General features: G+C 40.9%; 1 protein-coding gene across 9 annotated transcripts in view; it reads right to left on the bottom strand.

The window, feature by feature from the left end:
• Window positions 1–2,747: 2,747 nt before the first annotated feature.
• Window positions 2,748–16,228, bottom strand: part of LOC115652604 (bifunctional heparan sulfate N-deacetylase/N-sulfotransferase 4) — a 181,870-nt gene continuing 168,389 nt past the window's right edge. For 6 of the 9 annotated variants that reach the window (XM_030564869.1, XM_030564866.1, XM_030564870.1 and 3 more), the window contains 3 exons: window positions 11,905–12,007; window positions 10,218–10,714; window positions 2,751–3,277 (listed from right to left, as the gene is read on the bottom strand). In XM_030564869.1, the coding sequence (XP_030420729.1) occupies window positions 10,595–10,714; window positions 11,905–12,007 (223 nt within the window). In that variant the 3' untranslated portion in view covers window positions 2,751–3,277; window positions 10,218–10,594. Of the gene's footprint in view, window positions 3,278–10,217; window positions 10,715–11,904; window positions 12,008–16,228 lie in introns of all 9 variants that reach the window. The other 3 variants (XM_030564874.1, XM_030564873.1, XM_030564875.1) reach the window with 3 other exon arrangements.

The following is a 16,228-nucleotide window of genomic DNA, read 5'->3' as shown; positions in this document are numbered from 1 at the left end:
GGATCCAGATCCTAATTGTTCCCAAGTTTGCTTGTCTATATGATGAGTTTAAGATAAAAGCTCTAGTTTACACCAGTCTCTAGTAACAATGGGCTAGCTGAAGGATGATTTTGCTTTAATAAATAAAGTTATTTATGACATTTTAAAGCTGAAAGTTGCAGAACTACTTTTTCTTTGCTTACTTGGTATTACTCAGTGCTCTGCAGGAAGATGTACTGTAACTACAATGTCATTAGAAAGAATTTATTTTGTGCAAGTTTATTTTTGTCTTTATGTGAACCCCTAATTCTCATTGACATTAATGGAAGTTATGCATCTATGGACAGGATACAGATTAGTGTTCAGATGATTCTTCAGGGTATGTAAATAAAGTGAAACCAAAAATATAAAGAAAAAAGAAAAAGAAAAAAGAAAAAAAACTGGTTTAGCATATTTTAAACACCTGTCCCATAGCTACAGGTAAGATAAAAACCATCTTCTCATATATTTAGTTCTCTCTCTTACAGTTCACACTGAGTGAGGGAAGCTAAATTACCCACCAAGGGCTGTGATCAATGGATACATTCTACAAGATAGTAAAGTGTATTCTATAGTGAGAGAAGTAGTGAGTAAAAAGATAATTGAGTGGGAATGTAATTATCTGCTGAATTATATAGTGCCTTTTCCAAGGCTCAAATCATTTTATTGAATTACAGACGAAACACATGAAAGAAGCACTTAGCTGCATGCCAGTGGTGGATGAAGTTAGCTCCAATTGGAAGGCTCCTCTGATAAAATGGTGGAATTCTCTTAATCTTCAGATTGCTAGCTGAGGGGAAGTACAGCCTTGGACATCATTTCACGTCTCCTGAGGAAAACACATTTGTATAGGAACTCAGTTTTTTCAAGTATTAGATTGACATTCCAAAGGAGAAGGGAACTGTTTGAACTAGCCCATGTTTGATTAGACCTAGCTGTGTGGAGACCAGTGGACTAAATAATTAACAGGTGAAAGAAACTTGTTTATTTAGTTATCTGAACTGTTCAAGAACAAAATGTCCTTCCCACTTGCCAGTTGCATGTGGCTGAACTGTTAAAGAACAAACTACATTCCTGGGGAAATCTTTTAATTTATTAATTAAAAGAAATGTAAGTATAAACTACCTATAGAATCCATCTGTAATTTCTCCTGCATCAATGTGACAAGAATTTGGGTATTTACATAATTGAAAATCTGAGCTTCCTATATTCCAAAAGTGAGGGATGTCAGAAAGTCTTTTTCTCATAAACGAATGGGTTGAGAACGCTAATAGTACAACATTTGTAGGTTTCAGTGTGCCTGGTTAGGGACAGTCTGACTCCAGAAACTAAAAGTGAAACTGTGAATCTAGTTGAGTTTAAATAAAAATGACAAGTTTTAATAACAGTCACAACCCTCTTCCTGCCTCAGACAGAGGCTCATGTGAACCTGGGGGAGATTTGGATTCAGGCCAAACCTAAAACTAGGCCTGTTGTCAGGTTTCAGCCACAATTCTCATACAGCTTTAGTGTCTGGAAGTGAGTGAGTATGATGGAGGAAGAGGCATGACCGGTGATGGACATGGATCTGTGATAGAAGAAGGTGGGTAATATTTTTGAAAGCCTCCTAAGACCCACATTTACAAAGGTATTCAGGGAGTTCAAGATGTAGATAGGTGCTTTTGGCAGTCCCACTGGACACCTAACCAAGCACATTCAATATCATCGACTTTCAATGGAATTTAGGCTTCTAAGGGCCTAAATCACTTTTGAAAATGGGACAAAGACTCCTATGTCACTTAAGACTAGATCCACAAAAGGACTTTGGTCTTGCAGTGCCTAACATTGAGGTACCCTTCCACATAGTGAAATCCCCAGCCTGAGTTAGGTTCACTGGTCCCTATGAAACGCATGGCAAGAATTAGGCAGCTAAGTAATGGATCTTCATAAGCCCACAAACTGAGAAGGAAGCCAACTAAGCCAGCCAGGAATGAAATGCAGAGAAACAAGACAGGTCAGATTCAAAGGAACTTAGGTGTATAACTCCTACTGATCTGGGCTGCAGGCACCTATTTCTGCTTGGGATTCTCAGCTGTAAACAGTCTCCTGAAGTTGTCTAAGCCAGGTTAGTTCTCTCTTGTGGAAAAAAGAACACAAGGGAGACCAATAGCCCAGTGGTTAGGACACTCACCTGAAGGCCCAGATTTAAATCCCTGCTCTGCCTGGCACTCGAACACACATCTTCCTTTCCCAGGAAGTGGCCAAAACACTAGGCCATTGGGTAATCTGAGGTAAGGCACTCTCAAATTGGACTTGTCCAATTTAATATATATATAGAGAGAGACTGTAGGTTGATAATTACAGCATTCACCTGTGACACAGGAGGGTCCTGTTCAAGTCACTGCACTAATGAATATTCAATGATGAGGGCCTGATTATCTGAGCAGCTGAATAGCTGTGGTTCTCATTGAATTCAGGTAGAAGCATGCATGCCTAATTCTTTTGAAAGTCATGCCCACCATGTATAATATTTACCACTAGATGCCAAAATGATTGTTCTCTGTTCAAAAGCTGGGGGACAGAGTGAGGCACATGATTAGGTCTACAAGAAGCTGAAAATCACAGAGCATCAGAGGCTGCAGTGTGGAGGATGGGAGGAGGCACAGTATGGATGCAGAAGGCAAGAGTAGCTGAGCCATAACTTGAAATATAAGGCAGAGGTCAAACAAATAGCAGTATTTTGGTTTAGCTATGACAACTGTAGAGGGTATAAGGAAAGAAGAAGTGCTCATGTCTAACATACCAGCAGAGGTGTTTATTTTGCAGAAGTGAGAAGAACTAAGAAGGTGTATACACAATTACTTAAAACAATTTCAGCAAATACAGATTTTTCTCCCTGCCTCCCGCAAACAAAAATACTTTGTGATCAAAATTTATTTTGCTTTTTCCCAAACCTCAAGTATATACCAGAGTTAAACTGGATGTGCTGTTTTCAGATAGAGAGAGAAAGAAACAACAACAACAACAAAAAACCCTGTAGGTAAGGCCATTAGCTTTTTGCCCATGTCTCAGATCTTTGACTAGGACTTTTAAAACAAGTATTTCCAAATGATGCTGATTCTGTTTTATAAAAAGTATCCAGTCACTGGAACAATGAACACTTAAGAATCTCTGTTATTTTCAAATCCTTATTTTCTGCTAGCTTTTCCAGATATGGTAGTGATGGGGGATTCAATCTGTAGATAGGTCCACACCTTAGCAGTCGCATTAAAAGGATAATCTGGAAGAAAAGAGAATATTAAAAAAGGTATGAATTGTTTCATTTACAGAGAAAATTCATCCTCTGAGAATGTATGTCTTTAAGATAAGTTTGGAGGGCCTATTTGCCTTTTGTTTATATTGCAATACATGTGATAAGCAATATTTATTTTAAAGGTAGGTTTTATTACGATACTTGTGAGGATGGACATATTCTGAAAGTTGTATGGCATTTCAACTCTCTGGGGAGTCCTCAGCGAAGATGAGTATGCAGTGGTTGCAAAGAGACTATGCTACCATCTTCATGTTGGAAGGGGTTCATCCAGAAAAGGGCTAACTCATATTAGCAGAATGGTGTGGAGGAGCATTACTGATCTATCTGTGCTAATTCTGTGGCTCTTCAATTGAATGGGCTTTTCAGCACTTTTCGTAAGAATTATTCACTCAAAATTGAGTACAAATAAGAACAAAAAATGGATGCAGGGATATAATTTGATACTACGAAGCATTCTTTATTTCTGTCTTCAAATCACGTCCCTACTGCCTTATAACATCACAAAATCAGTGCTCTCATTGTTTTTACTATACAAACTTTTCCTTCCTCCAAGAGTTTGTAATTCAGACATTTTCATTTGTTCTGGGGAAAGTTGGCAAACTGATTCCATATCTTGGAGGGAATTTGTTTGATTGGGTTGGCGGGGGGCTAAAAGCATTAAGCTGGAAATTTTATTTTAGAGTTTGAGAGGTCAATATTTAATCTGAAAGTTTACAGTTGCTATTCTAATTCCTCTAGCTAAAATACAACCATGATTACATAAATTGTTGTTTTTTTGTATATGAACACTGAGACACTCCTCTGGTAATCTGATATGCTTGCATAGATTCTGGCACATATGTTGAACCATGCTGGATTCTACCTTTCAAAAGCAGAGATACTAGAGCGGGCATGGAAGGATACAGATGCAGTAAAGGGGGAGGATGTAGAGGAGGTATAATACTACAGAAAGCTCTACCTGGGCAAATTCCATGTACAATTGACTTCAGTGAGACTCTGCACAGATGCAGGAGCCAGCCTGGCAGGGTATGTAATTCATAAAACCGAAAGTCAGTCCACGATTTCCCCCATCCCCCAAAACTCTAGCTTTCCTTGTTATTAACAACATATTTGGCTCGCTCTTTATTCTTATTATATTTATTTAATTGGTTTTTCAGATGCCCATCAGTTACATAGTCAGTGATGTCAAAAGCATAATTTCATGGATTGCTAAAAGGGAAAAAAAGTAAAGATTATTTACAGCCAGTGAACAAAGACCCTTCTACAATAAAGTTGTTCTGGACAAAGGCTGTGCTGATGGATCATGTTACAGGCAGAAGAAATTAGACCCTAACATGCTGTTATTTTATATTCAAATTGTATGCTACACTAACAAAACCACATCTCAGTTTATCAATGAGAAGGTGGAATATCTTGGTAGTATGGCATTTATCCAAACATAAGTAACAAGGAGGTACAAAAAACAAAAGTGATGTGAAACGTTCCTCTGGAGTGGATATTAAAGACATAATAGGATGGCAGAAAAAGGAGATTTAAAAAGATACTTTAGTACTTACATGAAAAGCTGGTTTCCACCCCTCCCAAAAGGGAGTGCAACAGATTATGACATCTGCTGTATTCCTTTAAAAGCTCCCAAAACAACATTTGATGTTTCCTGAGCTTTTCATTTCAAAAGAATACAAAGTTATCTTTTAATTACTGATGAGTTGCTGCAGATGCAATTTAGCACTTAAATATGTTTTATCAGATTATGGGTTGGCTGGATAGTCTTTGGAATTACTCCCGTTCCCCACTAAAACCTTTCACCGGTATTTCTAAAAAAGTTTTACCAAGCTAGTTTTTTTTAACATTGTTATCCCTAAATATTCAAAAATCATGAGGCAGGACCCTCCAAAAATCATGAGTTTGGCTCAAAAGTATTTTTTCCAGAATAATAAACCTGTGATTCTTTATTTACTTTCTGGCTTTTGAGCATTAGGGTGCACTTGAGTCACATTGTCATTTTTTTCCCTAGAACCATAAAAGCTAGAAACTTACTTTGTTAATAAATGAATGCTGAAATTCTCATGCAATTTTTAATTGCCAGCAGCTGGGGCTTTAAGGAAAACACCAAGTATTGCGAGATTCACAATAATAGCACAATATTTGGCAACACTGTTTTTTTTCTCTCTCCTTCCCATTTTCCTGTTTGGGGGTGGGGAGGGGAAGAAACTTTAGAATTTTGATGTGGCCAATGTGGTTTTATCATTTAGGCATGAGTTAGGTCCCATTAACATCACACAGTTACAGGGACATGGTGTTGCCAACTCTTGCAATGATTCTGGACCTCCTATGACTTTCCCACCAGAAGTGCATGATTTTTGGCTGAGCTAGAACAGATACCTCCTTTCTGGTTTCAGCCATTCAAAGCCACTGCTGTGAGTCTGTAGTTGGCATTGGGCTCCAGTTCCAAATGCTGCCAGAAATGGACAATGGGTTGTGTTGAAAGGTGAATTATTGAAGAGAAGGGCGGTTACTAGGGGAGTTCCTCCAGGATTGGTCTTGGGACCAATCGTATTCAGTATTTTTATTAGTGACCTTGGCACAAAAAGTAGAAGTGTTCTAATGAAATTTGCTGAAGATACAAAGTTGGGCAGCATTGTCAATACAAAGGAGGACTGGAATAATCTACAGGAAGATTTGGATGACCTTGAAGGCTGGAGTGACAGAAATGGGATGAAATTCAATACGGACGTTCCCCGACTTATGCAGTCATTCCATTTTGGAACGCCTTGCGTAGCTTGAATTTTGCATAAGTCAGAAACGTATACCTGACCATTATGCAAAAAACCCCAAACTATTTCTAGCTTATGGAACTTTTTCTGTAAATGCAGATTTGCATAAATCAGGTTTGCGTAACCTGGGAGTCGTCTGTAGTACAAAATGCAAAGTCATGAACTTAGGGTATAATAAGAAGAATTTCTGTTACAAGCTGGAGGTTAATCAGTTGGATGCAGAAGAAGGAGAAAGACCTTGGTGTTTTGGTCAATCACAGGACAGCTGTGAGCCATCAATGTGATGTGGCTGTGAAAAAAGGCAAATGTCTTTCTAGGATTTATCAAATGAGTCAATTCCAGTAGAGAGAGAAGTATTAATGCCATTGTAAAAGGAACTGGTCAGATCTCATTTGGAATACTGAGTACAGTTCTGTCACTGATGTTAAAGAAAGATAAATTTAAACTAGAACAGATGTTATGAAAAGCTACTAGGATGATCAGGGGAATGTAGGCCCTGTCTTATGAAAGGAGACAGGAAAAGCTTGGCTTGTTTATTCTAGCAAAATGAAGGCTGAGAGCAGACATGATTGTCCTCTATAAATAGTTTAGGCAGGGCTGTAACCAAGTCAGGGCAAGCGAGGCTGCTGCTGAGGGTGCAAAGCTGCAGGGGCAGAAAAATGGGCTGAAGAAATGCCAAAAAAACAACAACAACAAATATGGGGTATAAATATACTTGCTCATCCCGGGCATTAAAATGTCCAGTTACAGCTCTGAGATTAGGAGGGTAAATACCAGGGAGGGTGAAGAGCTATTTAAGCTACAGGACAATGTTAGCTCAAGAACAAATGAATATAAACTGGCAAAGAACAAATTCTAGCTGGAAATTAAAAGAAGATTTTTAACTATCAGAGGGATGAGGTTCTGGAAAAGCTTCCCAATAGGAATTGTAGGGGCAAACAACTGACTTAGCTTTGAGAAAGACCTGGACAAATTAATGAGTGCAAATATATGATTGGGTTGCTTGTGGTGGTAGGGGGCAGGACTCAACAAGCCTGAGTCCTGGCTTGACAAAGCCCTGGCTGGATGATTTAATTGGAGTTGGTTGTGGTTTGAGTAGGGGATTGGACTAGATGACCTCCTAAGGTTTCTTCTGACCCTAATCTTCTATGAGTGTCACTTCCAGTTTATATTTTTTGTTCCTAAAAGCTCATGCTTCAGGCTTCTTGCTGGCCACCTGCAGAGGTCAGGCAGGGATTTCTCCCTCCCCTAGTGTATTCTGAGAAGTTTTTTGTCTCCGTCCTCTGGAGCATCAGGGCTGGCCATGGCTGAAGATGGGCCATTGGACAGGGAAGGCCAGGGCTCTGAGGTGGCACTGAGCATTTTTCTCTCTCTGGTTTTTGCTTACATGCTTGGAATCTAACTGACTGCCATCTGTGGCATCTGGAAGGAATTTTCCCCAAATCAGATTGGAAGTAACCCTGGGTGTTTTCACCTTCCTCTGCAGCATGTGGGTGTGGGTCACTTGCCAGGTTTACATGGGTATATCTTAATTACTTCCTTGCCGTTGCAGGGGCCCCAACTACCACTGCACTTTGGTCCCTTCTAGTGTCTGTCTGTGGCAAATAACAGGCTTGTCTCCTGTGGGGTGTAATACTTTGGTCTAATTTCAGTGACCGGGATTAGTGCGTGGGTGCTGCCTGGTGTTGGTGGCCTATGCTACACAGGAGGTCAGACTAGATGGTGGTCCCTTCTGGCCTTAAACTCTATTACTCTAAAAGCATGGTTGTTCCCCCTACAACTCTCACTCCAGCCTGACTTCACTATCTCCTCTATCTCATACACACATCTTCTGCTTCTGGGCTCCTCCTATGGAAGCTGGAGACAGGGATAGTGCAGGGGAGGGAAGTAAGGGGGGGAGAAAGAAGAGGGAGATAGGCAATGGGCAGGAATATGAGGCACATCCAGTGTCCTAAGTAGACACAGACTGTATCCAAGGAGGAGGGAAGAAAAACTGGATAGGGATAGTGTGGCTACTCAGAGCCTGTCAGGGTTCCTTCCCCACTCTGAACTCTAGGGTACAGATGTGGGGACCCGCTTGAATGCCCCCAAGCTTATTTCTATCAGCTTAGGTTAGCACCTGGTACACTGCCACCATGAAGTGATTTAACAAGAAACAGGGAAAGGACCACTTGGAGTTCCTCCTCCCCCATGGCCCTTATACCCCCTTTCCTGGGGAGGCTTGAGAATACTATCCTAACCAATTGGTTACAAAGTGACCAAAGACCCAAACCCCTGGGTCTTTGGACAATGGAAGATCAGTCAGGTTCTTAAAAGAAGGATTTTATTAAAAGGAAAAGGTAAAAATCATCTCTGTAAAATCAGGATGGAAAATAACTTTACAGGGTAATCAGATTCAAAGAGCCCAGAGGAACCCCCTCTAGTCTTAGTTTCAAGGTTACAACAAAACAGGGATAAACCTCCCTCTAGCAAAGGGAACATTCACAAGTTGAGAAAACAAAAATTAACTGATACACCTTGCCTGGCTGTTACTTACAAGTTCCAAATATGAGAGACTTGTTCAGAAAGATTTGGAGAACATGGATTGATGTCTGGTCCCTCTTAGTCCCAAGAGAGAACATCACCAAAAACAAAGAGCACAAACAAAAACCTCTCCCGCCCCCCAAGTTTGAAAGTATCTCTTGTCCCCTTATTGGTCCTTTGGGTCAGGTGTCATCCAGGTTACTTGAGCTTCTTAACTCTTTACAGGTAAAAGGATTTTGATGCCTCTGGCCAGGTGGGATTTTATAGCATTGTATACAGGAGGGCTGTTACCCTTCCCTTTATAGTTATGACAGAGCCCACTGAAACATATCAATTGTTTGGGCTATCCAGATTGTTGTAGACCCAACATGGTTCATGGTTATCACATGCTTTGACTGACAACTTTGTTTACTTTTGTTTGCTCCAAAAAACCCCACTTGTTTATAAAACCACAAACTTGTAAGTGGGATTCCTTTGCCTAGTTTATATCTCCACCCCACCTTGCAGACCCTGACATTATCGAATAAAGGAGTAAACCAGAATTCAAATTGTACCCGCAATAATCTTTTCATATACCAAAAGGCATGTACGTTAAAGTAACCATAAAAAACAATGTGTCTGACTCTGTGTGTGTGTGTATACCTATTTATACTGATCTATAGCTATCTATATCTATCCATCCATATATATATATATATATAAAGAAGAGAGAGGGAGTGTATATGGATGTGCAGAAATAAGAATACATCACCACATGTATGTGATACTGTGGATATAAGTTCTATTGGCTGGTTTAAAAAAATCTACAGAATGGAGATAATTATTTGTGAAAGCCTATAGGTTTGTAAAGTAATTTTTATAGAACCCAGATTAATTTATTGTTTCATTGCTATTAAGTTCTAAGGACTTTTTGACAAGGGTTTAAGGGTATGATACTAGAACGGTAGAAACCCAGTCTCTCTGTATTTTAAAGGCTTCAGAGTAAAAACTATTTGCTTCCAAGCCTTACCATGAAATTGTCAGAATTAAGCCATTGTCAGTGTGAAGATCACTGAGCTAATGTTCTGCTTAGATTTTGACCTTTCTGATGATTGTTTTATGAGTTTCAATGACACTGTGGCAAACAAATCAGATTTCACATCCCAAACACAAGCACCACAGGAACTAGATAAGCATGATGAAAACCTTATAAAGGGGGGCAAAACAAGGTAAGAATGTCAGTTCAGTGAAAGGCACAGTTTTCAATTGGCTGCATTCTTTGACTGGTTCACGGCTTGAGGGGCTAACAGGAGAGCTGCACTTCTGCAGTTCACACACAGCTTCCGTAGACCAGGGTACATCTTGTTTGGGAGAAAGATATAAGAAAAGAAATCCCACAGACCATTGGCCAAATAGTCCATGGAGTTATGCCATAAAGGAATTTAGCCCACTGTGAACAGAACAAGCTACTTTTTATGAGGAAAGCAACAGGGCAGCATTGTTAGTTATAACTAAATTAACCCTAATAACTAAGGGCCCTGTTTTGCAAGGTTCTGAATGCCCCCCTCATTTTTCACCTTGAAGGTTCAGACCAAAAGAAAAAATATAGAAAACTATTAAGTTCAACCAACCTCATAATCCACCGAGAGATGTTTCTGTCCTTTGCTTGTGTCCTGACAGGCTGTAATTTGTCATATATGATGAAGACTATCAATCATACATACAGTTTCTGGAACTTTCTGGTAAACAGAGGGACTAGACTATGCATGAGTCCCAGGCTGGATAAAGAATAATGCCACATAGCTCCATATTGTGTCCCAGAAGCTGACAAAGGAGTTGATGCTAATAGCTGTCAGCGCGTGCATATATAAACAGTTTTATATTTGTATTTAATTTTGAGACAGTTATTCATGAGGTCCTCTACTGACAATCACAAGTGAGTTGGGGAAGTGAGGGGTTTTATGGTGCCGGTAACTGTCATTAGACTTTGGTCCTCTGAACATCAGTGCTATCTCACTTTCTGAAGCTCCTGTCTCAGCCAGTATGGCAGGGGCTGTCCCAATCTGTGCAGTAGTTTGGACAGTTCCACATTGTGATCTCTGTAGTAGCTTGAAAGAAAAGCTCTAGACTGAGGGAAAAGGGGAAAAAGGAACAAAGACAATTTACATTAAAAATTGGCACCCTTGTGGGGAACAATCTTGTTAAAAACCCCAAACAAACCAGGTAAAATTCTTAAAGGGACAGTGTCCACATTTTTATGACCCACAATTTCAGTTCTCTTAGTATCATTGTGACAGGAAAATTTCCTGGACAAACCTTATTAACCATATTAAGTTAAACCTTATTAAACTGAATTCAATACCTTTTGGATCCATTGTATTAAAATGCATTTGTTTAGGTTACTGTAGGATTGTATGCAACTTTTCTAGGAGACTGAGTAATATAAACCTTGTGGAAAGTTAGGAATGCCAAAAAACTGTTTGGGACAATATGTATGAAATGGATTTCCTAGGAGGTACTTGGGAGGCCTCCTGAAACTATGCCCTATGGAGAAAAACTCTGTTTATTGGTTGCTCCTTGAAACTCCGAATGAAAGACCCCTGAATTGTATAAAAGATGGACCAAACTCTTCACGAGTGTGTTAGTTCTGAGCTGAGGCTGTTATGAGACCATAGAAGAGGCTCCTCTGTGGGGTCTGAAGAACTAATCACCTGCCACAGCCAGTGCTGGAGTTGGGATGATCACCAGTAAGTTTATTAGCATGAGTGTAGGTTTTTTAAATCGTATTTACACATATTTTCACTTTACAATAAATAAACTTGCACAGGAAGAGCTGTGTGGTAGCTTTACTGTGAGCAGTTACACTAGGGTGACCTAGGGTGACCAGACAGCAAGTGTTAAAAATCGGGACAGTGGGTGGGGGGTAAGAGGAGCCTATATAAGAAAAAGACCCTAAAATTGGGACTGTCCCTATAAAATTGGGACATCTGATCACCCTAAGTTACACGGTTAGTGTCTGAAGAGAAAGCAAGCAGCTCGGTGTCCACTGTTTGAGTTTGCTGGGAGAATTCACAGCTGTGCAGCCTGGAAATGTCCCAGTTAGCAGGGACATGCATCACCACACAAACGAGGCAATGACTAGGAGCTAAAAGCTTGAGTATGAATGCATTTTCTGGACAAATACAGGTGTGGTTATCCTAAACTGTAGGTTTAAAAAAAAATCTTAAAAAATGAACCATCCTTTATTCCTGAGCCCCAAGCACGATGCTGCATGAGTTTTTTTACAAACTGTAACTCAGATCTCTAGAAAAGTGGTACCTCCTGATCCATTGGTGGGTATTTTCGGCCTTTGCTTTTTCCCAGGCATTTTGTCTTTCCTCCTTCCACCAGCTGACACCAAAAGCCTTTCTGAGGGTCAAACCTAAAAAGGATAATATCTTAAGAAAGGTCTAATTATGGAAGAACCTTCAACCATTAGATAGTCAGTTAGCCAGCAACTGCCACTATGTGATATCTGAGATATTTTACTTCTTCCAAGTAGGAAAAGATACTGTCTTAGATGGTGTCTTAGATGGCCACTGTATGCTCAAGAACAATTTATGCAATGCAATACATTTGAGAACATTATGAATTGCTTGAAGATATCCATTTCTCCAAACAGTCACCAGGAGCCTTCCTTTTTGGGGTATTCTACTTACTAGATAGTCTCAGATAGCCCCTGTCTCAAAGCATATCCATCATTGCAGACAGAACCTACAGCAAATATACACCAGACTAAGGACAACAGGGAGTACTTAACTTCAACTACTGTGCTTTGACTGGACAATAGATATGCTAAGTGCGTTTCCATGAGCTGTTTGAAGGACACTTCCTTCTCTTATCTGAAGGGGTCAGGATAGGAAATACAGAGAGTGGCAATTCTCTAAGTAGGACAAAGACAGAGGTGACAAAAAAGGCATTTAAAGTGAATTCAGAGGGAAAGACTGATGGATACACAAGAAGTTTGGGCAGGAGAGAGTAAGGAGATGAACTGGCCAGAGTCAGTAGGTACACAGGGAGAAAAAGCTCCATGTTTTTAAAAAAATCAAGCTATGCACCACAACGAGGTTGCTGGATAGTCCAGTAACCTTGATCCCAGCCCAAAGAATGTGCTGGAATTTTGAGGAAATGGAACCACAGAAATGCATGTAGGATTTATGATTTTTGTATTTCTTGTCTTATTAAAGAAAGATCAATGCTGTGTTTGAATCCTGTGGAAAGACTGTGTGTTATGCACTATACTTTATCACATGTGTGCTAAGAGTTAAATTGTAACCCAGCACCTCACACCTTCAGGAGGTTCTGAGATAAGGCATGTTTAAGTGACAGAGGAGCTGGAAGAGTCCGGTGCCAGAGTGCCACAGTGCTGGGAAGTGAGTTACATCGTCTAAACTCTCAGGAAGGTGTGTTAGACATGGAATCTGCACCCTGAGAGTGTGCTAGGGATCTCAAGCCAATGGCAGTGAGTGACTGGACTGTAAGACTCAGGAAACTTAAAATACATTGGATCCAGAATTGATTCCCTTCACAGCAGTCTTGTGAATGGTCAAGAGGGGGCATTTGACTGGACTTGTGACACCAGGCACTTATCCAGGTCAGAACTTGGTCCACTGGAAGTGCCAGAGATTTGAAAAAAGACCTATAGACCATGTTGACTTCAGTGGAAGTCAGATCAGATCTCCTCTGTGTACACGCACACATCTGCCAGTAGTACTTTTTTAACAATATATTTCTCAGTTGTGTGTGTATTTTTGAGGCAACTAAAGCAGTGTTTAGATCCTTTGGAAGAAGTGGTTGTTTTGCCATTAATGTATCACTACACCTGGAGGGCTGGTTGCCCCATATCATTAGTTCTAGATGTCACTTTCATTCCAAGACAGGCATCAGCATTAACACTGTCTCTAAACAATCTTTGCAGAAATGTGAAGTCTGATCATCATGTCTTAAAATCAAAGATGTAGGTGTCATAAACAGATAGTTAAGGGTTAATGTCTCTTTTACCTGTAAAGGCTTAACAAACAGGGAACCAAACACCTGACCAGAGGACCAATCAGGAGACAAGATACTTTCAAATCTCGGTGGAGGGAAGCCTTTGTTTGTGTTTTTTGGATTTTGCTTTGTTCTCTCTGGGCTCTGAGAGTGATCACACGTACGTACAGGTTCTCTAATCTTCTATTCCAATTTTGTAATTAAGCTTAGGGAAATTCATGCTAGTACCCATATTTTGGACGCTAAGGTTCAGAATTGGGAATTATACTATGACAGTAGGAATGTTAGATCACGGCATAACACACTAAGGAAACAAGCAAAGTATAGTGTTAAGTATTGAATTTATTGCTATGGGACTTGGCAGCATGCATAAAACATTGAAAAGGTTTGCATTTTTGCTGTTCAGCAGCTGTTTGAGAAGGATGAAGTATAATTGGCTGAAATGTAAAGTTAATTAGTTTCAGAATATTTTGTTGCCCTGGGCCTATTCCTTAAACACTAGGGCACCTGCAATTTGCTACTGCACATATGTGAGCTCATTTCAGGAGAAGAGAAGGGAGGGAGGAGAGCTTTTTTCCCCCTGCCCAGCCTATTATCCCAGGACTAATCCTTCTAGCCTAAATTGTCACAGTAATTGTATCAATTAAAATTAAACAAGTCATTGATTAAATGGATGTATTGATGGTAGCTTCATTTCTATTTTGGACTTTTCAATCTGCTCATTGCATTGTGAAGTACTTTGGCTGGCTTGCACTAGTTTCCCAAGAGAAGAAGAAATATATTGTGCTGTGCTAAAGAAAAACTGTAGAACTATGCCCTAAACATTTCTGTCTCGGTATGAGTATATTCAACATTATGGGAAAGTCCAAAATTATAGAATGAAAAAGCCAGGCAATTCAGTTAAGCTGGACGAACCCCATTGTGTTCAAGTTCTTGGGACTGTACAAAGTTATACATTGTGTGTACAGTATGTTATGTGATACTGTATCTGGGCACAATGGAAATACTTAAGGATACAGTGTTAGCTTTAGCTATAACTCAAATTTTCAAAGGAGAGCCAAACAAGACCTCATATTTTGTAATTTCCCCTGCCCTTAGCAACCCCCAGGGATTCAGAAGAGGTTAGAGCATCTTTGCTGCTGCCCTGGCTCTGGTGTTCATGTGCCTCCCAGCTCCATGGCAGCCTAGGGTATGTTTACACAACAGCTGGGGGCCAGCTTCACAGTGCAAGTAGACAGATGTGCTAGCTCTGGACAAGCCAGCACACTAAAAATACTGTGACTGCAGCAGTGTGGGCTAGTTACCTGAGTATAATCCCACCCAACCCCGTGGGTTGGTAATCTTGCCACAGGAACAGGGATGGCAGCTCAAGATGACCACCTGAATACATATCCAGGGGTTGGTCAGACTGGACTTGGGTAGATAGCATGCTAGATTGAGCAGAGGTAGCATGTGTCTTTGAAGCACTTGGAGGAGAGGAAGGTGATCAGGAACAGTCAAACTGGATTCACCAAGGGCAAGTCATGCCTGACCAACCTGATTGCCTGCTATGATGAGATCACCAGCTCTGTGGATATGAGGAAAGCAGTGGACATGATATATCTTGACTTTAGCAAAGATTTTGATACGGTCTCCCACAGTGTTCTTGCTTGCAAGTTAAAGTATGGATTGGACAAATGGACTATAAGGTGGATGGAAAGCTGGCTAGATTGTTGGGCTCAATGGGTAGTGATCAACGGCTCGATGTCTAGTTGACAGCCAGTATCAAGCGGAGTACTCCAGGGGTCGGTCCTGGGGCCAGTTTTGTTCAACATCATTATTAATGATCTGGATAATGGGATAGATTACACTCTCAGTGAGTTTGCAGATGACATTAAGATTGGGGGGAGAGGTAGATATGCTGGGGGCAGGGTCGGCTTCAGGCACCAGCGAAGGAAGCAGGTGCTTGGGGTGGCCAATATAAAGGGGTGCACTCCATCCATTATTGGGGCAGCACATTTGAGCCTTTGGCGGGAATTCAGCGGCGGGTCCCTCTCTTCCTCTTTGAACTGCCACTGAAGAGGAAGAGAGGGAGTGAAGGACCCGTCACTGAACTGCTGCCGAAAAATGGAGTGGTGCAATTGAGCTGCTGCCGAAGTGCCATCGATCGCACCCCCTCCACTGCTTAGGGCAGCAGAAAACCTGGAGCCGGCCCTGACTGGGGGGTAGGGATTGGGTCCAAAGTGACTTAGACAAATTGGAGGAATGGGCCAAAAGAAATCTGTTCCGGTTCAACAAGGACAAGTGCAGAGTCCTGCACTTAGGATGGAAGAATCCCATGCATCACTACAGGCTGGGGACTGACTGGCTAAGCCACAGCTCTGCAGAAAAGGACCTGGAGATTACTTTGGATGAAAAGCTGGATATGAGTCAGCAGTGTGCCCTTGTTGCCAAGAAGCTAATGAGATACTGGGCTGCATTAGTAGGAGCATTGCCAGTAGATCGAGGGAACTGATTATTCCCCTCTATTGGGGACTGCTGAGGCCACATCTGGAGTACTGCATCCAGTTTTGAGCCCCCCACCGAAAGGATGTGGACAAATTGGAGAGAGTCCAGCGGAGGGCAATGAAAATGA

Source organism: Gopherus evgoodei, chromosome 5, assembly GCF_007399415.2.
Source record: "Gopherus evgoodei ecotype Sinaloan lineage chromosome 5, rGopEvg1_v1.p, whole genome shotgun sequence".
NCBI classification, from domain to species: Eukaryota; Metazoa; Chordata; order Testudines; family Testudinidae; genus Gopherus; species Gopherus evgoodei.
This window is presented reverse-complemented; position numbering and strand designations above follow the sequence as displayed.